The sequence below is a fragment of the Impatiens glandulifera genome, chromosome 4, assembly GCF_907164915.1.
Source record: "Impatiens glandulifera chromosome 4, dImpGla2.1, whole genome shotgun sequence".
In the NCBI taxonomy this organism is placed as follows: domain Eukaryota; kingdom Viridiplantae; phylum Streptophyta; class Magnoliopsida; order Ericales; family Balsaminaceae; genus Impatiens; species Impatiens glandulifera.
Genome location: NC_061865.1, coordinates 18,073,233 through 18,094,525, shown reverse-complemented (window position 1 = coordinate 18,094,525; position 21,293 = coordinate 18,073,233). Strand labels below are relative to the sequence as shown.

Sequence of the window (21,293 nt, the reverse complement as noted above, 5' to 3'; positions counted from 1 at the left end):
TAGGCGTACGTGCATGAACATGGAAACCGGGTCTGGCCACATGTGGAGCCTCGGCTCAGTTGGCCTGGAGCTCGGATGCTAAAAGTGAACATGGTCCCACGTTCCCGATCCGATAGGACAGGGTTAAATATTAGGAAGAGTGAATATTAGAAAGAAATGCGTGTTGGTTAAGTGGTCTGAGGCGTGGACATAAGCGATGCGGGCAGGGGCGGAGCCAGGATTTAAAACCTACCCGGGCTAATTTTTTATCAAAAAAATTTATCCGGGCTAGTTTTATAATAATATCAAATAAACAAACAAAATAAACTAACTAGTGCTTTTTAGCGATAGGAAATAATCAATAACGACGGTAATTTACCGTCGTTACTGATGACTGCATACAAGCTATTTAGGGCTACCCGGGCTGTAGCCCGGGCCGACTTGTACCTGGCTCCGCCCCTGGATGCGGGGAGGTTCCTGTTTGAAACTTGGGGTATGCTCTCTTTTTACCATTTATTTAGTCATCTAGCTAAGAAAATACGATCGAATGTCTTTTTATTTTCTCGGTTCGCTCATGTCAAATTCGGTCGGACCGTTGCATTATCGTTCGTTCACCCTAAACGAAAATTTCATAAACTATTTTTTTCTTTTTTTGATCCTAGTTCGATACCAAATACACAACACAAAATGCATCTCTACAATACTAACCAAACAGTGACGAATTTAAAGTCAGATTTGAATAAGTGCTCCAAAATTTATGAAAGTATAATTTTTTCATAAGAATATTATCATCAGTACTAGAGTTTTTTTCCTTAACATTCTTACTACTAGGAGATCGATGATATTACATCCTTCCATCATCAATTTTGATACATTAATTAGTTTAATATGTTCATACATATATATATAAAAAGCTTGTACACTATACAGTATAAAAATTTTCTTGCAGCAATATGTAATTATAAATGATTTTATCCGACATCGTTCCTTGCTTTTTTTATGATATCATTTGATAATATTCATGCGTCTTCTTTTTACATATAGATGTAGTTTAATATGTTTATAGATATATTAAACATAATCCTATACACTTAAACAATATAATACAAATTTTCATGTAACAATATTCAATTATAAATGAATATATTCATTTCACCAGACTCGACCTCAGGATTACTCGTAGAAGCTATGAGACCTACGCGCTAGCCAACTGCGCCACCACCCCTTTGTAAAACTTGTCATTTATAATTATATATATAGAGAAAAATATATAATTCATAATTAATTTGTATAAATTATACCCAAATTTTTCACTAAAGTCAGGGTGTTAAGCCCCTTCTTACACCCCTTGAATCCGCCACTGGAACCATGAACACTAAAGACAAGATTTTCACCACAAGCTAAAATGCCATTTTCTAACCTAAAGGTCTTAGTTGTTTTTCAAGTGCATTAGCCATTTTTTAAAACACATTTACAATGTACTCAAAATATCTAACCTGTATTATCCAACTCATAATAACCTAAATTAAATTTATTCAACCCATTATTCAACCCATATTATTTATTAATATGGGTTGAGTATAGGTGTTGAGAATGACTTAAGTAATTTTTGACTCATTTAAGACATTTTTGACCCGTTAAACAATTTTTTTTATCATTAAACAATTATTTGATTTATTTTGTCACGTTTAATACGCTTTTAACTCGATCAACACTTTTGTAAGACCGTTTAACCAATGTTTGACCCGTTTAACAATTATTTAACTTGTTTTGATCTGTTTAATACGTTTTTAATTCGTTTAACACATTTTTGACACATTTATCACGTTTTGGTTTGTTTAACACGTTTATGAATGTTTAGTGCGTTTATTTTATCCGTTTAACATATTTTTAATTCGTTTAAAAATATTTTGATATTTTAATTAATAAATTATTTGATGAAAATAATAGGTGGAATGAATAAAAAGACCTTAATTATGGTAAACTTTATTTATTTTTAAAATCAAACTAAATATTAAAGAGATGTATTATTTATTGTCTGCTTTAACTTTGATTTTTCTATGACCGAAATATATGCAATAAATATATTATTAATAAATTTTAAAATTTGTAATTTTTTTATGTCCTCTTGGTCACACTGTGTATCGTGTGTGAAGAGCTTGACTTAATAAGGATGAAAGAGAAAATAATTAATTTGGGTAATTTGGATAACTCTAACCCAACTCAAACTCAACTAACTCAAATTTAGCCTAAACTAAATTAACTAACTCAAATTAATATTTTAAGTTAGGGTTAGGATTTTGGTCAGCTCATAATATGATCACCCCTACTTAGAACACTAGATACATCAAAACCAAACATACACAAATTTTATTATTCTACAGTCATTACACATTACATTTATAACTAAACCATGTTGTAAGATCGAACAATAAGCAATTAGAATATGAAAATGACATTTTTCTTAATTATCAAATTTTTACAAGATGATAACATTACTTTATGAATCCAAATGCTTTGGATGCTTACACATGTTGCAAATGGGTATAAGAACAAGCTCCAATCGACCTTAACCCGAATGGAGACCCCTAACTTAAAAAGGCAAAAACATCTCCAAAGTTCGAACAATTGTGATTTTTGTTTTTCCGCTAGTCCTTCCCTCGAATCACCATATTCCGCTCTAAATCAAGTCTTGAACATCTTAAATACATACTCGCGAAGGTTAATTGGACCAATTCTCTCTATCTGATTCCCGACGAGCAAAAGATTGAAAAAATGATCCCATTGTAGTTATGATCATTTATTTGTTGGAATTTTAAAACTAATTCTATAAATTCCATTAGTGAATGGAAATTAGAATGTGGGTAATAAAATTAAATCAAATTTACATGAAATTCAAACATGAATTAAAAGGTGAAATTTGATCCAAATGTATAATTTAAATCAATTAATTTAAATTAATTGATCTAAAATGCCTTAATGACCAATTAACAAAATGTTGTTAATTTGTAGTGTAACTTACATGAGTTTGTTATTATTATTATTTGTTATGATAATTAATATTATTATTAACAAATTGGAAAATCATGTAACGTTAGTATTGAATTGTAAATGCCTTAATTATTTTGGCAAAAAATTACTCTATAATGAAGAGAAAAACGTTAAGGTAATGAAGAAGCAAACAATGCCAACCGTTGGATCAAATGATGATTTTATTTAATGGTTTAACTTTTCAATAATATAAAATCTCTCGTCTCTAATCTAAAACTCACTTCATCATTTAATTCTTTCTCACTCTAGAATTCCAAAAGTCTTCTTCTTGTTTTGTGAGTGTTCTTCGAGTTCTTTGCTCGATATTTCCGTTGAAACCCAGTGATAGTTCAGGTACGCTGATCAAGTTCGACGAGTAGTGATTTCAGTACAGAATTACTACTGGATTCTTTGTACCCTGGGAGACAGCCATCTACGATAAGCTCTAGTACAAACGAGAGACGATAAAACTGTTTTAAGGGAAATTTGTCTAACACATGCTTCAAATCAACATTTTATCTGGTGATTTCATTCTTTGTAATATCGTATTTATTTAATTTGTTTGTAACATCATTTATATATATATATATATATATATATATATATATATATATATATATATATATATATATATATATATATATATATATTTTTGATATTTTTCAAGACAAAATTTCTAACATTATTTCCCTTTTCAAAATTTGAAAATATTAGAGATAATACTAATTGAGTTGAATTAGTTGATTTGATATTAATTGATTTGATCATGTATTTTAGGTAATAGAGATAATATCTTGATACTAATTGATTTGATCATGTATTTTAGGTAATAGAGATAATATCCTGTATTTTAGGTAATAGAGATAATACAATATCCTACGGATATATATATATATATATATATATATATATATATATATATATATATATATATATATATATATATATATATATATATATATATATATATATATATATATATATATATATATATGAATATACTTCAATCTTCTCTCAAGTTTACATATTTTGTCATTGTATCAGAGCGAGTTTGTTCTTAAACCCTAAATTCTACCTCACTTGTCTTTACATTCTGTTCTCCTCTTTCTCTGTCTTGGTGACATTGGTCACTTTCGTCATCATCATGTCATTTTCTGCTAATGATTCTCTCCCTGTTACCACAATGATAAATATGATGTCACTTAAACTTGAAGCCTCCACATACTTGATGTGGCGCCGCCAAACAACACAAATGGCCGAGTGTTTTGACATTTTGGGCCACCTCGATGGTACGACTCCGGCGCCGTCTCCCACGATCACGGCAGATAACGGTGCTTCCACTACAAACTCGTTTACAAGACGTGATGGCTGAAAGATACACGCCTCCTCAGTGTCATATATACCTCTCTCTGCCGACGCGGCCTCGGAGGTCATCGATTGTACATCCGCCAAACAAGTGTGGGAGGCGCTTGAGAGTGTCTATGCCTCTACGTCCCGTTCTCATCAACTACGGGAGGAGTTGCTATCACTTCGCCGAGGAGATCTGTCCGTTGAAGACTATGGAAAGAAGTTTAAACATCTCTGTGATTAGCTGCAGACCATCGGCCGTCCCATTGATGCCAACGATAAAAGGCACTAGTTTCTCCGCGGGTTTGGGGTGCAATTTACAGGTTTTGCCGACACTAAGTTAACCATCTCTCCAGTTCCGTCTCTACGTGATCTTCTCCACCAGGCTGTACAATTTGATATGATGCTTAAATCCATGGATGGTTCGTCTCCCTCTCCTACTTTCTCAGCTGTTCGCTAGAATTTTCAGGCGGTTGCCCCTAAGTTGCCGTCTCAACCATCGTCTCGCACCTCCCAACAACAGTACTCTTTTCGCTCAGGAGAAAACTTTAAACAATGGTTCAGGTTCTAGTGCTTCATTTAATTTTTGTAGTCGTAACAATTCTGGTGGAGGTGGGTTTCGTCGCACGCCTAGATGCCAATTATGCCGTGGGAGCACTACGCTGATAAGTGCTCCAAATACTTGAATGCTCTCAACTCCAACTCATCTACCCACCTTGCTCATGCGTTCACGTCCTCTTGCAATGTCTCGGATCAAAACCCTGATTGGTATCTTGATTCGGGTGCCTCAGCTCATATGACAAACCAACTTTCATCTCTTAACACTCATGAGCCCTATTCTGGTAATGGATCGGTTATAGTTGGTAATGACAATGTTTTAAATATCTCCCATATTAGCAATACTAAAATTTCTGGGGATATTAAATTACTAGATGTACTTGTCGTCCCGCATATGACAAAGAACCTTCTATTTATAAGTAAATTAACTAAGGATTACCCTGTGGATGTTCTTTTCTCTGACAAGTTTTTCATGATTTTGAACCGACTCACAAAGAAAATCATGGCTCATGGAAGGCGTAATCAGGGACCTTATCTACTTGATCGGGGTATTTCAGCTTTGGTTGCAGCTATTAGGGTCAAGAGGTTGAAAACGAGCTTTGATTTGTGGCATTTACGCATGGGGCATGTCCTAGTTTCTGTTATTTCATTGTTAAATAAGTAGAGTTATTTATCTGTTACTTCAGTTTTACCAAACCCTAGCATTTGCTCTTCTTGTCAGTTGACCAAAAGCAAGCGTTGACCATTTTCACTAAATGACAAACGTGCTACTACTGTTCTTGACTTAATTCATTGTGATTTGTGACGACCCGCACCTATTTCCACTTCTGATGGGTTCAAATATTATGTGGTTTTTATGGATGATTTCTCTCGTTTTTCATGGATATATCATTTGCGTACTAAGTCCGAATTTTATAATATGCTTGTTCGGTTTCATGTTTTCGTCTGTAATCAATTAGTATCAAATCAACTAATAGAGATAATATTAATTGAGTTGAATTAGTTGATTTGTTTAATCAATAAATATTTTAATAATTTAATCAATAAAAAAATAAAAAATCCAACAAGCTCATATAATAATAGGCCTGATTCTTCTTATATTTTTTAAATAACCTATACAAAATCAATTTTTCAATCAATCAATTTCACCAATCACATCACTCATTTCATTAATAAAAAAAATACTAAAATACCTTTTATTTAAAATTATTATTTTTTATTTTATTTATATGAATCAATACTCTTTAAGTCTTTTTATCAAAAATAATCATCACTTCTTCAAAATCATCATTTTTTCCCTATTTTAATCCCCAAAATAGATTTTGTGATGTTCTCTTTCCAAGAATCATCTCCTTCTTTTTTTGACTATTAATGGAAATAATCATATTAAAATGGAGAGTACCATAAATAGAGAAAGTGAATAAAACAAAGAAAATATATTAATACAATTATTAATCATTTTATTGAGTAAAATGTTTACACCAAACCAACAAATATCTAAGAAAACATTACACTATAATTCTTCTATATATGATGAACCAAAAAAATTCAAGAATCTCACCCAATCTTCAGCAAACACAACTTAGTTCAATCATCATCCTTTGCTTCCATTTTCCCTCATCTTTTGCTTCATCTCTGACCCTCTTTAATTCTCTCTTTTTGTGTCAAAATTAGAAAAAAAAAAAAAAGAGAAAAAGAAAACAGCCTGCCTCATGAATTAGTGTTAAAATAGAACCACATTATATACTAAAAAATCAAAGGGATCTTAAAATCATCTATGTTTATTTTTAATTTTATTACATTTTAATTTTGTATACTATTATTTTACTTCTTTTTTTTTAAATTTTAAAAGTTAACAAAACCCCACCGCCTAAATAAAAAAGTGAGAAAGGGTAGCTTAGAAGTAAAATAATCTCTAAAAACTTGCTTCCATAATGTTATTTATTTAATGCAACAATCCAACACTAAGATCATTAAAATTTTTATCTACAACCACATCCCTTATTTTCATATTATTTAAACAGAATAATTAACACCTAATTTATTTATAGAACTGAAACTAAATTTTATACTTCCAATTATCAAGTTTGAAGGCATAAATAAACTCCATGTCTTTGAGTATGTATTTGAGAGTGACGGCGAAATGAAGTAAAGCGTAATATCGAGTTATTTTGTATCAATGAAAATGAAGAACCTAAAGTGACAGTAAAAATATACAGATGACTGACTTGCTTAAAAAAAATTCTCTTATCTTCCCAACAAAATGTGTATTCATTTATCAATTTTTTGGAGTTATACATACTATAGCGATAATTTAATTTTATTTGAATTTAAGAAGCTAACACGCCCAGAACAGTTATAACCAAATTCCAAATTATATTTGCCAAATGAAAATGTGATCTCACCACTCATCGTCCACACTCTTTTTAGCAAACAAATATATTTGGAAAAAGAATCACATTTTCCAAATGAGACCAAGGTTTTGACACACCTAGGTTTTGAGAGTTTCCAAAAGAATACCAATTATCAAATTCATATAACTCATGTACTAACCCTACGAAAAATAGAAATTTTATGTTAGCCAAGTCATTGTAGATCTCAAGTAACCTGTTAGAAACCGAACTCTAGTATTTCCAGTTATTGGAGACTCACCAAAATAGGCTAAACTGATTTCAAATAATCACCAAAATATTTGATCAGGGAGAAAATGCCAAAGGAATATATAGGAGCCAGACCTCTTAACAGAGGAAGAAACCTAAAGTGATAAACAAAACAAGGAGAAAAGACCCTTCTATTGCCTCAATTCCAATTTTGGTCATATTTGTTTGGGGTTCTGACAAAAAAGAAATAGGAGCAATGACAATTAGGGCCGAGATGTATACTAACCAACCACCCCCTGTCAAATTAACCAAGTCATTCTACATTTTAAAGAAATGATAAGAAACTTGTGATTTTGATCCAGATAGAGTCTAAATCTTATTTTTCCAGTTTATTCTTCTAGAATTGAAGGATATCCAAACCAAATTTCTTAACTGACCTATACTGATACAAAAAAGAATATAGACTACTGTCTTCAAACTACTATTGTCTTTTTCAAGAAGGAAAATGATTCTATAGCAACAATGTGAAGTATTGTCTAGTTAATGTAAATGTTAGATTAGCTGAAAGAAAACACTGACAGTCTGTTTCATTTAGTCAGGATGAAAAAGGTTTCATTTTGTAAACCCTTGCTAGAATTTAAGTGGTGGGAAGATTCCAAAGCAGCAATTGTAATACTTGGGAGGCCATTTAATAAGTTAGATTAGCCAATAACATTAACAATCTGTTTCAGCTACCCAGTATACTGCAAACTAATTTCTGATGAATTGAAAGCTTAGGGGAACACTTTCACAAGTTAGATTTTAGCGTGGAAGACCAACTCTAGATTAGCCTTGAATCCAGCTCAAATGCTAACCCATATTCAAGTCCACCTATGAGCTAATGAGGCACGGAGGAGGCGACTAGTCCCTTCTTTCTTGCCGAAGCTTAACAAATGCCAACCGCTATATAGAGAGTAAAAGCCCTCTAGCCAAAACTTACTCTTAACAAGAAAAAAGTGCTTTTTTGGAACGGGCTTATCTATAAAAGAAGAGCCATTTGTTAGCCTTAAACATCTCTCTATGTGTAGTTGAGGATATAAAACTAGATAACAGGCTTAAGTAGGCACAACAGTTTCTATTGTTATTGGGTACACCGCATTCTTCCTTATAGCATATGGAAATCTAAGGCAACATCAACTTCTGAAGCAATAACTTCCAATTAGGGGATCATTTTCCCAAAAGAGACGAACTATTTTATTGTTTGCTAGTACTCCAATATTGACAATTCCATCTATTCCTATGGTTATCTTGTTTTATTAACAATGTCTAGTAGTTTTTCGATGAATTCGTCCTATAAATGATCAATTTACCTTGGGTATGGAAAACCACCAACGTTACTGGCATAATTAGTTAAATTGAAAGCTCAAGATTCTGAAAATAAAAGTTTGGATATACAAGAACCTATCTGTTGAACTATTCAGTCTAGTGGTCCTAGACTAAATAAGGGCTTCGTGTGATATTTATGTTAAATGAGATATGAGGCTATTAGCAAGTATTACACTTGAAATCTTTCCATCCATAATAAGCTAGAAACTAATACGACAGGTGTTCCGAGAAGGGCTTCAACTTGTCAGTTAGACGGTTCAGGTTTGTTAGTGCAATTAGTAAGTATAAATAACAGTTGAATGGTTATTTGGAATTTCTATTTCTCTTCTAGGATTTCTCACTTCTCATCTCTAGATAATTCTCTCTAGGGTTCTATATTCTCATCTCCATTTATAAATAGCTCTTAGATTGTTATGTGATCCTACATTCTTTTCTCATCTCAAACTCAATTCTCTTTCATTCTATGTACTCATTTCATCAATTATACTCTTCAATTTCTAGATATTTAACCTAATAATAGTTCAACCTTTCATCAGAAACCAGTACCAAATTAGAAACCAGTACCAGATTATAAGCCTAAGATCAAACATTTTGAATCCTAACCATGATTCTGAAGATAATTTATTTGTTTTAACAATATAGGGAGACCAGCACTAAGCGAGACAGCTAAAACTTTGCATCATTTTTATAGAAGTATCATTTAGGGCCAATAAGACCGGGTTTCAATTTCCATTCGTTACAGGCATTTACAAAAACTATAGGGATTCTCATTTCATTCTTTCAACAAAAGTTGGATTTAACAAGCAAGTTCAGACATTAGATTGTGAAGTACAACACTAAAAACATTATATTTACTATGACCTTTAAAAATAGAGAAGATGTTAGGTACCTGAGATTTTACAAAAAGGCACAAGATTTTAGATACCATCAGTGATGTCTTTGTATTTCACAAAGGCTATAGCAACCTAAAATCACAACATTTGGTTTCTGATGTCTTTGTATTTCACAAAGGCTATACAAGCTTTTAGGTACCAACCAATCCAAATATTCTTTGAGTGTCTCCTTGGGACAACAATTTCTGTTCAATTTGTGAAGGCAGCACTGGTTAATTTAGTTTTTTTCTAAAACCTTATTCACAGAGACAAGAAGTTAAGTTATTGGAATTTTACAAGGGCTATAAGATTTTAGATAGCATGAGTTACATCTATCATATCTATTCAAGCACAATTCTCATATGAAAACCAATTGATACAAACTTTTTACCTCCATCATAGGACAAAATTTTCTTTAGATGCAAATTATCTCCATAAACAAAACTATGTCAAAAGATACAACAGTTTAATAACTGCCAAAATATCTATTCAAACAAGCGAATCCAATTTCCTATTTGTAAATGGTCCAAAACAAATCTTCTGCTCAAAATTTTCATCTCTCATCTACTTTTTTAGTCCAATCATAAGAATATGAAAATAGATGACAGGCAGGCATCAATAGGAGTTTCAATTTATTTTTCTTAGTGTCTTGACTTTAGAAGATGCTCAAACATTTTGTTGGACACAAACAAGTCTGAACAAGCAAATTTTGGTTAAATGGTGAAAGTGTCATTTTCAATTGGTAACTTACCATAAACCATGGATGCAATGGAACAACTCAATAGGAAAAAGCAACTCTAATTTAGCTTGTTACATTTTGTAAAAGAGTGTTTCATTACTTAGGCTAAATTTATTAAGGTAATATGTGCTTTTAGAGATGTAAATGAGCAGAGCTGCTCGTGAGCTATTTGAATCTCGGCTCAGTAAAAAGCTCGTTCGATAGTCTTAACGAGCCGAGCTCGAACTTGTTTAAAAGCTTGAAAATTTAAACGAGCCAAACTAGAGATTTTAGATATTCGGCTCGTCAGCTCGCAAAATGTTCGTTTAGAGGCTCGTTTAAAACCTCGTTTAATATTTATTAAGAAATGAATATTTAATAACCCCCAAAAAAGGTGAAGCTCTTCACCTAACGTGAAACCTTCTTCTAAGTTGTAAACGAGCTCTAAATGAGCCGAGCTCGTGAACCCAACTAAATATATATGAGCTGAGCTCGAGCTTGGAACTTTTCAGCTTGGCTCAGCTCTTTTACAACCCTATGTGCTTTACACCCTTAATTATTTGAGAAGAAATTCTAAAGAGTTTCATGGGCATAACAAGATCAACCAAACATTTAAGGAAGAGATGCAGTGGGCAACTCAATTGGACAGGCAACTCAACTGGACCTTGTCTTATATAAACACTACAGTTGAAGTGGGGGAAGATCAACAAAAACTATAGTCTGGTTTAAGCAAGATAATAAAAGGCAAGAGCATACAAGAAATGGTATGTGAACATCCCAAGGAAGATGCTTCATCTTATTTCCAATACCATAAGTATAAAGCAATAGTCATAGGAAAGATTATTTCTTAATCCATGTCTTCAACCACCTAACTCATCCCTGCTAACAAAATTATATTGTGTTGAATCAAATTGCAAGTTATTCCCTTTTGAAGGGAAAAGCATATGATGACCAGACTATTATGTGATCATCAACACCGTAAAAGATAACATCAAGTAGCAGTAAACCATTACCTCAAAAAAAAGAGGATATAAAAAGAACTTCGCACTGGCACAAGACAAAGTAAATATGCCAAATTATAAGCAAAACAAACTTAACTGAAATAGGAATTCTGAGTTTCAAAAAAACATCTTGTCTAATAAAATGCATTCTGATATTATACTCAAAAGTAAACTTGACCTGCAGCAGAAGGACAAGTTCAAAAGCCATCTCCACTAAAACAACCTGAAACATACAACAAAAATAAACACCCTGCCTGCAGGTATAGGCCACAGAAGGAAAAATCACCTAAAACATGAAAAAATCTAAGACTCAACAAGCTAACCTTCATAACAGCACTATATAAATCCTCAATGCTTGGTTCCATGAGCTTCATAACCTGATCCTCTAGACTTGCACATAATTCTATATGTCTCTATGAGATCGAGCTCCAAGTGAAGAGAGGTTGGTTGCTCTACAAATCAAATCAACCAACGTCATGAATAAGTTTCCGAAACTTGGCAACAGACCGTTGGTCTCAAAATGAACTTACTTCCTCTTTTTTGCATTTCTTTTAATGTTCGCAACAACATTTAGAGACATCTTCTGGTGGTCCTTGGTGTGGGCATGCATGTCCAATGCTTCCAATGATTCACAGACAACATCACAAATGCGGCAGTATATGCCTGGAGGCCTCCGCCTCTCGATTGAATCCAAGCTAGCCTAAATTGATTCAAACAAATAATATAAATCAAGAAGAACATGTGCCTTACAATTAAAACATGTGGTCTACATGTTTAAGAAACTGTCTAACTAAGTAAAGAATCTGCAAGAAAATTAAGAGAAGAGAAAGTAATAAGGCTTTAAGCACTTACAGAAGATGAGTAGCTGCTCCTGAATCCAGGTTCACCAATACGAGGCTGGCCAAATAGATTTTCACCTAATGACTCACCAATTCGCGGACGATGATGCAAATTTCCTGGCCCAGAAAAATCACCCATGCGTGGATCACCATAAGAACCAAAACCAGGTTCAGGCAAGGGAAAATGGCCATGAAAGTTCCCTGAACTGAAAGGATCGCCTTTCCTCAAATGGGGAGGGAGCATTTCAGGCCTAGTTAAATCACCACCTCGAAAGTTCCCAGGTACATCAACTTCACCTCTCTGTGGGAGCCTATCTTGACTAAATGGATGGCGAATAGGATCTGATGAGAAGTTTAAGCCCCTTGATGCGTCATTAAAATGATGTGATTCCCATCCATTAATGTCATCCAATCTTGGCTGGTTACGATGAAGGTGAGGATTACGGGAATGGAAATCAAGATATTCACGACCTGGGCTTCTCGGATCCAGCCTATCCATATGATGCCGTGGATATTCAGAAGTGGGTGCAAGAAAAGCAGGATCCAATCTCCCTGTATTACCATCAGGACCAAGAGGCCTTACTCTATCATGAGCTTCACGTGGAGCATCAAGTTTGTAGGGAGGCCTGGATACTGCAATAAAGAAAATAAACCAAAGAGATTATTAAAAGTAGCCTTTGCAAGAAAGAGATATGAGGTGGATTAGAATATAACTTTAGACAATGGACCAAAATCAAAGGAAATTCATACTCCTAAATTTACCTCGGTCATGTTGACGAGCAGGATCCACTGGGAAACGATTCAACCCATCTTCAATATTAAAAGGGGGGTCACTACCTTGTTCCCTCTTTCCTCTCGCTGACATTAACTCTGACGGCTCCCCATATGGACCCATGTTTGAAGTGGCAAAAGGATGTGAATCTGGTTTCCTTCCATCCAAAGTGCTCGACTTCAAATTGTTGAAATGTCCTGCTTCCCCTGGATGATTTGGATGTGGCTGACTTATGTAACTTCCCTTTCCCATGCCTATAGCAGTCAACTCAAAACTTCCTTCAGGAAGACCAGCAGGAAAACGCTCTGGTGGGACTAGCTGCATTCCTTTCAGATGCATTTGTTCTGGTCCTTGAGGCTTAGTAACATTTTGAGATTGCACAAGGGGGAACATAGAACTTCCAGGATGCCTCTGATGCTGGCCAGAATTTGAGAGATGCAAAGGATAACTTGGGTCTCTTCCTTGTTCTGTTACAGGAATTTGATTGGTAGGATTAGGAAAAGTCTTTCCCTGCTTCTCATTTGGAGCAGGGAAGATCTTGACATCTTCCCCTACATGTCCTTGACCCTGATCTTGAGAAACAGCCTTTGAACCATCTTCAAACTCACTGCGAGAAACCTCAGAATTGACCATATTTTTTGTCTTCACTTCGAGCGAAGTGTCAACAGCTCCACCATCCCCTGAAGTCTCAATTACACCATCTACCTTCTTTGCAGATACACTCTTAATAGAAGAGTCTGGCAAAGTACTCCCATTTTCAGGCAACAGAGTACCTGTTCCTTTAGCTTTGGGATTTGAATCTGTGTCCATATCTTTGTTTTGGTGTCTTCCATCACTGGATAAACCATATGTTCCTTGGTTGGAAATCACTGTTGTCTCAACTGAAGGACCCGAATTTGAAATGACATCAACTGATTGTGCAATCTGTTGCTCAGATGACTTTAGTAGTTGGTTGTGCCTTCTAAGAGTATCATTTTGATTAAGAGGGGCCTGGTTCATGAAGGGCTGCATTGGCCTGTCCTGACCAGCACTAGTAAACACAGCAGGTGACTGTGCAGAAGGTTGAGGTTGAACTCCATGACTAGGCACAGTAGGCCGTGCATTGTAATTCTGAGACTGCTGCGTCATATTTTGAGGTGCAACAGACTGGTGAGGAGCAGTAGGCAAAGAGTGAGGTGGGCGCATCTGCTGCTGCTGCTGCACAAAAGGAGCAGATGGATATAACTGATTTTGTACAGGCACGGCTGGTTGCCCTTGGAAAGTTTGTTGAGATTGAATGGAGTGTGGCGGCATTGATTGATGTGGGGGCTGCAATGCAGGACGATGATTACTTGGATAACCAAGTTGCTGAGCATGACCATACATGGGAAGTTGTTGTGTTGGAGGGAAGCTTGGAGCAGGACCTTGAGCTGGCAACACTGTTGGTGGCAGCTGACTTGGCAATTGAACATTAGATTTCATCTGCGGAGGATGTTGTAACTGACCATAATATTGGTTAGGAGGATGCTGAGGAAACGCATTTTGGGGATTGACCTGCTGAGGTGCTACCTGCATGTGCTGATGCGCCTGAGGCTGTCCGTAGGACTGATGACCTGAAACAGCATGAAAAGGTGGTGGAGGATTCACATACTGAGGACCAGCCTGGAAAGGAGGCTGAATTTGGGGTTGTTGTGGCGGTTGTGGTAGTGGCTGCTGCTGTTGGAAAGGTGGCTGAATCTGTGTGGGTGGATGTTGAACCTGAGAATGGGACTGTTGATGATACTGGGGCATGGGTTGTTGTGGCCTTTGCTGCTGTCCTGGATAGGGTCCATGTGACTGAGCTTGTACTGGTGCTTGCATTTGAAAGGGGGGTTGCCCAGCAGCAAGGTACTGTTGTTGTGGTGGATTAACTGCAGCCTGGTTTTGATTTTGCCCAGTTACAGGAGCTTGAGCATGTAGTAGCTGTTGAGGTTGTGGATGGTGGGTCTGGATTTGTGGTTGAGGTTGAGTTGGTAATTGGATTTGGGGATGGGCCTGAACCTGAGACTGTTGTTGAGGATGAGGATAAACCTGAACTGGTTGCTGCCCTTGCCCAGCAGGAGGGTGCTGCCCTTGGCCGGCAGGAGGGTGCTGCCCTTGCCCAACAGGAGGGTGTTGCCCTTGCCCAACAGGCGGGTGCTGCCCTTGCCCAACAGGCTGGTGCTGCCCTTGCCCAACAGGTGGGTGCTGCCCTTGCCCAACAGGTGGGTGCTGCCCTTGCCCAACAGGCGGGTGCTGCTGAAACTGCTGGACTGTTGGCTGTTGATATGCATGGTAATATTGATACTGCTGCTGATAAAGGTCATACCCAGGTTGTTGCTGATAGTACTGCTGATGTTGCTGATAGTACTGTCCTTGATTTTGTGGAATTGTGCTAGTAACTGCTTGCACCTGACTAGTAGCAATGGCCTGCTGATTAACATCCTGACTGGGAGGACCACCTGCTACTTGAGTGGTTGCTGCAGGTGCGTTTGTTGTCTGGCTTTGGACAGCAGAAGTGGATACAACAGTGGCAGCCTGCTGAACCTGAGAATGTATGCCCTATTAGCAAAAAATAAAAGATAATCAGGGTTTTATTAATTGAAATGACTAATAACTCTGCCGTCACTATACTCCAAATCAATAATCATAAAAGCACTCAACTGGACAATTCTGAACATGCTCTTGGACTTGCCTATGCACAATCTGCACCCCACATCTATTACAAACAACTGGGGAACTTCCAAAGGCACAGGTACCACAGTGAGAAGAACACTCAGATAGATTACCTTTCCACGGGCATCCACTCCTGTTGTACAAACAAGTGACAGGTATTTTACCTATAGTTTCCGCCAATGCTTTGTCACTCTCCTTAAGTGGCTACAACATATATAGATTTAGATTGGTTGAGAATGATGATAGAAATGATGCTGAACTAAGAATAGGAAAATATTAAAAATAAAAGAAAAACAATAAACCTTCGAGTCAGCTTCTGTAACCAGAAACCCATCGTATGGACAGGCTTGTGACGTGGATACAGTATAAGTTAAGCATGGCTTGCAAAACAGATGCGAGCACTGAGTCTTAAGAGCTTCGTCTGGATAGACAAGTTGACTACATACTGGACAGAAATACTCTCCTGCAAGTTGACTAACATCTACAATGCATTCGTAATCAAATCCCATTCTGGTCGCAGATGAGCTTAATTGCCAAGAAACATCCAGAAAATCATAAGAGGATTAACCAAACCTGCATCAGAAATAAATAATCACTAAAATGAAAGATTCAAATCAAGACATTCTACAGCCAGAAAAGTGTCAGTCTTGCCTACCAATCACAACATACATTAACTTTGTATCCAGGATATCAAAATGCATAAAGTATCCTTACAACCCAATCAAGTATCCAAATGTTATATAAACCCACATTTAATTTTTAACAAGATTATCTCATACAGAGAATTCAGTGTTCACTAGTTTCACAAAATCAAAAAACCATGTTCAAGAAAATTAAAAGAACAAGACGAATACAACATTCTCAGTTTTATTTACTTATCAATAACATCCATGGCCCAGGTTTACCACCATCAAGTATACAATCAGTCAAAGGCATGCACCAGACTCGACAGAAAGCACTAATATAACTTAAAAATGACAAGAAAGAAAACACAAAAGGAACAAAAAATGTGCGTTCGAGAAAGAGACTGATACCGGTAGATCGAAGACGCGGCAGGACCAGAAACAGATCGACACGAGGCTTGGCTGCAAGTAACGAGGGTAAGATAATGGAGAAGGGAGATTGGGGTATCGGTTACAATCGGCTGGTACATGCAAAACGGGGAGTGATAGATAGAGAGAATCAGTCGATGCTAGATTTTGGCCAAGGCGGTGGTTTTAAGAGGCCATGAGATTCTTCTTTTAACACTTTTAATCTTGCGCAAGAAAGATGAGACCTTGCGAATGAGGCCTCAAATTCCTTCACTAATATCAACTTTAACCTAATATCTTAAATATGATTTTCCATTTGTTTGAGTGAAACCCTATATTTATTTTAATTTTTATTATAAAAAAATAATTCTCGTTAAATCAAATAAAGAAGGTTAAATAATACAAGTTTGCAAAAATTAAAGTTATAATAAAAAAATTTAACAATCGTGCAATTTCTTGAGGGTAACTTTAAAGGCGAACTAATTTAAATTTTATAATAATGAGTGATGAAGTATAGCAAGTCGAGCAAATCAATGAAGTGGTAGTGAAATTTATGTGTATCAAATAGTTGGTAAGAAATGCCAAAAAGTTCTATCAAATGATAACTAAGCCCATCCCGAAAAATAGAGGCGGAATTATTAAGGGGCTCGTCTCTAAATGCTTGAAAACGAGTTGGTAGCCGCAATGCAAATTAGAACTGTCTCGGAATCCTTTCTTAAGGTAAAAACATATGCTTAGAAATTTCTTTACTAAACCCAAATGAGAAAATTTCAAAGGCTCGAACGAAGAGGTATATTGTTCGAGGGCTTCGACCCACGTATATACGTCTTTCATCACCTCGATTCAAGGTTGAGCTCAACAACCTTCACTCAAGGAGTTTGAAAAAAGTCCCTTAAGTGTTTTAGGTGCGGCAAGACTGGACACTTTAAGAGAAATTGTCAAGTAAATTTGGATGGAAATTTCGCTAGTTCAAATCTCGGAGAAAAGTCTGACCAGGTTGTTGAGGAGGACTAAGATAAGGTTTTGCATTTCGATGTGATGATTTCGAAGGAAAAGCAAACAAAGTCGTCTTATGGTAACACATGAGATCGATCAAAGGTGAATCGTTGATTTAGGGTGTGGACATCACGTTACTAGAGATGATTCTGTACTCATCAAGTCAAATTCATAATGGAGGCGGTGACATTGTCACGGCAGATAATTTGGTTCATGAAGTTAAAAAGGAATGATCGATTGTCATTAATAGCGGTAAGGGAGAATCTATTACTCTGAAGAATGTCTACCACATTCCAGGAATTCGGAAAAACCTTTTCTCGGTAGCAAATGTTATAGATGTCGAAAATATTGTGTTGTTCAGTCCACATGATGTGAAGTTTTTAAGTAACGTGAAAGAAATCAAGGCAGGTGTGGTTCATATTGGAACACGGGTAAATGATCTCTTTGTCCTTTTCATCATCAAATTCGTACATCGAAAATGTGAACGACAAAAACACCTCATTTATATGGTAGGCAAGGCTTGAGCATGCTAATATGACTAAGCTTAGTGTTGTGTCTTGAAAGAAACTTGTCGAAGGTCTACCTGAAGATTTAAGGATTGATGAGGGCAGTGTGTGTGAAGGATGTAAATATGAAAAGGCTCATCGACTTCCATTCGACAACTCTAGATCAAGAAGTAAGGGTCATTTGGTCCGAGTTCATAGTGACTTGATGGGACCAACTCGGACTACCTCATACTCGGGAAGTAAATATATGTTGATGTTTGTGGATGATTTTCCCCAATTCATTTAAATGTACTTAATGTAAGAGAAGTCCAAAGTGTTCTCTAAATTTCTCGAGTTCAAGGAGACGGTGAAAAGAGAACAATATATAAAAAATCAAGTACTGCGGACAAACAATGGTGGAGAATTTTTCTCAAAAGAGTTTGAATTGTTTTGTAGGCAAAATGACATAAAAAGAGAATTTTCTTGTCCTGAGAGCCCACATTAGAATGTGATTGCCGAAATGAAGATTCGACACCTTATAAAGACTTGTAAGTTGTGGCTGCATATGAAGAATATACCAAAATAGTTATGGGTGGAAGACATGAGTTGTGTTGTTAATGTCATCAATCGAGTTCCACTTAGCCCAAATAAGTTTAAATCTAGATTGAAGATGCTTTATGGTTTTAAGACAAGTGTTAAGTATTTTTGAGTTTTTGGATCTACTTGTTATGTCCATATTCCAGACAAGTGCGTGTTCGTCGGCTATGACGAGAGGAGGAAAGGATGGAGGTGTATGAATCCATCAACCCACAAATTCAATGTGTCGAGAGATGTGATTTTCGATGAAATTTCTTCGTACTATAGCAGGGATGTTGAGGAAACTATTCAGACTAACATTCTCATACCCACATCTACGGGAAGCTCCTCTAGTAATGATAATAGTGACAGAGGGATTCCTAACTTAGCTCAATATACTTTAGTCGATGAAAGAGATGAAAGTGAAAGTGTACCAAGAAATCCACATCAGGAAGAATCTAGTAAACAACAGAATGGAGAATCTCGACCAAAAAGGAACATTGTAAGGCCCTATCGATTTAAGGATGATAGTTTTATAACAATCTTCTCTTGTTTTTTGGAAAACGCAATAGACGATGAACTCGCTTCTTATAATGAAGCAAATGATGTCAAGGAATGGGTGGAAACAATGGAGGAAGAAATGCACGCTCTTAAGAAGAATGAGACATAGGACATCGTTCCGAAGCCTCCTGGTACTCAAACAGTCACATATAAATAGGTGTATCGAATCAAGTGAAATGTTAATGGAAACATAGATCGATACAAAGCTAGATTGGTCGTTCGAGGATTCTTGCAAAAGTATGGAGAATATTACAAGGAGACATTCAGTCCAGTTGCGAAGATGATGTCAATTCGGACTATGTTGGCCTTAACAACAAGTTCTTTATGCAAGTTGTGGCTATTGAACGTCAAAATGCATTTCTCTACGGAGAACTTGATCGTCCAATACATATGGAATAACCACCTGGATTTGAGAAGAATGATGGTCATTAGTTGGTTTGTAAACTTAAGAAGACACTATATGAATGAAAGAATATATGAATTAAAGAAAACCCTACGTGCTTGGTATGGAAAGATTGCAGAATATCTTCAGTTTTGTGGGTACGAAGTTTCAGAATCTAGCTCAAGTCTATTTATAAATAAGCATCAAGGACAAATGGTGGTGGTGCTTCTATATGTGGATTACATAATCTTGACGGGCAATAACTATGATGAGTTTTCCCGACTACAAGATGAGCTATCGCTTTGTTTTAAAATGAAAAAGTTTGGTGAACTTGGAACTTTCCTTAGTCTACCAATCGAAAATTTCGATAAATGTTTGTTTGTATCGCAGATCAACTACGTAAATAAGTTGGTAGATAAATTTAGTATGACACATAGAAAAAAGAGTTATACTCCTCTCGACGTAAATCCTAGACTTAGTCGAGACAAAGGAACATGTTTACTAGATCCTCGTTTGTATCGTGCTCTTGTGGAAAGTCCAATTTATCTAACTATAATAAGGCCTGACATTGCTTATGTAGTTGGAGTGGTGATTCAATACATGCAGGAGCCAAGAAAACCACACATCGAGGAAGCGAAAAAAATTCTGAAGTATATTAACACCTCATTAGATATAGGTCTACTCTACGAGAAAGATGCAAAATTTGTCTTGCAAGGATTACGGATGTTGACTTTGCTGGAGATCGAGACGATTGAAGGTCCACATCTGGGTTTGTTTTTCTTTGTGAAAACACTAGCATATCTTGGAGTAGTAGGAAACAAGGATTAGTATCCTTGTCTACGACATAAGAGGAATACAAAACATCAACTCACGCAACATAGGAGTGCATATGGCTTCGTAGACTCTTAGAGGATCTTCATGTCAAGTTTGATCAGTCGGTTCCTATCTGTGGAGATAATTTGAGTACTATTAAATTGACTTCAAATCACGTGTTTCATGCGAGGACAAAACACATTGAGTTGGAGCATCACTTTATTCGTGAAAAAGTACTTGAGAGAATTATTGAGATGGTTGTAGTAAAGAGTCAAGACAATGTTGTTGATATCTTCACAGAAACACTTCCTAAAGGTCTTTTTGAAGATCTACGATCTAAGTTGAGACTAGTTCATACATCACTTTAAAGGAGAGTGTTAGAAATTAAAGTAATAATAATAAATGTGTTTTTTCATTATTCAAGAGTCTCTTGAATTGTCCTAGTCTCTTGAAATTATCTCTTATAAATGAGACTATTCAAGTATCTTATTTTAATGTCTAAGTTTTGTTTAACTATATATGTTGTAATCGTGTTCTTATTTCAATAAGTTCAATAAAAAAAATTCATTCAAGTTTGTTAATCTCTAAAGTCTTTATTCACTTTTCTAATAAGTTTCTTCGTGGTTCAATCAACGAAGTCTTGAATGTGACTTCGTTACATTGATAATGTAATGTTTATGTTAGTTTTCTCCATT

The 21,293-nt window shown here is 35.8% G+C and overlaps 1 protein-coding gene across 2 annotated transcripts; it reads right to left on the bottom strand.

Moving 5' to 3' along the window:
* Window positions 1-11,498: 11,498 nt before the first annotated feature.
* On the bottom strand, window positions 11,499-17,011 carry LOC124936703. 2 transcript variants are annotated; one of them, XM_047477220.1, is made up of 8 exons: window positions 16,789-17,011; window positions 16,057-16,327; window positions 15,743-15,958; window positions 13,072-15,640; window positions 12,323-12,942; window positions 12,001-12,170; window positions 11,794-11,922; window positions 11,499-11,693 (listed from the first exon to the last, which is right to left on the bottom strand). In XM_047477220.1, the coding sequence occupies exons 2-7, from the start codon at window positions 16,261-16,263 to the stop codon at window positions 11,874-11,876; spliced, it is 3,831 nt and encodes a 1,276-aa protein (XP_047333176.1). In that variant the 5' UTR covers window positions 16,264-16,327; window positions 16,789-17,011; the 3' UTR covers window positions 11,499-11,693; window positions 11,794-11,873. The 2 variants fall into 2 exon arrangements, with proteins under 2 accessions (XP_047333176.1, XP_047333177.1); XM_047477221.1 differs by having other exon boundaries at window positions 13,072-15,625.
* Between the last annotated feature and the right edge of the window lie 4,282 nt (window positions 17,012-21,293).

Bases quoted from the DNA above. Each gene is read 5' to 3' on its own strand.
- LOC124936703 (XM_047477220.1), bottom strand. From the start codon at position 16,263: ATGGGATTTGATTACGAATGCATTGTAGATGTTAGTCAACTTGCAGGA. The intron at 15,959-16,056 runs GTTTATTGTTTT...TATATGTTGTAG, and splicing joins TTACAGAAGCTGACTCGAAG to CCACTTAAGGAGAGTGACAA. The intron at 12,171-12,322 runs GTAAGTGCTTAA...GAATCAATTTAG, and splicing joins GGAGCAGCTACTCATCTTCT to GCTAGCTTGGATTCAATCGA.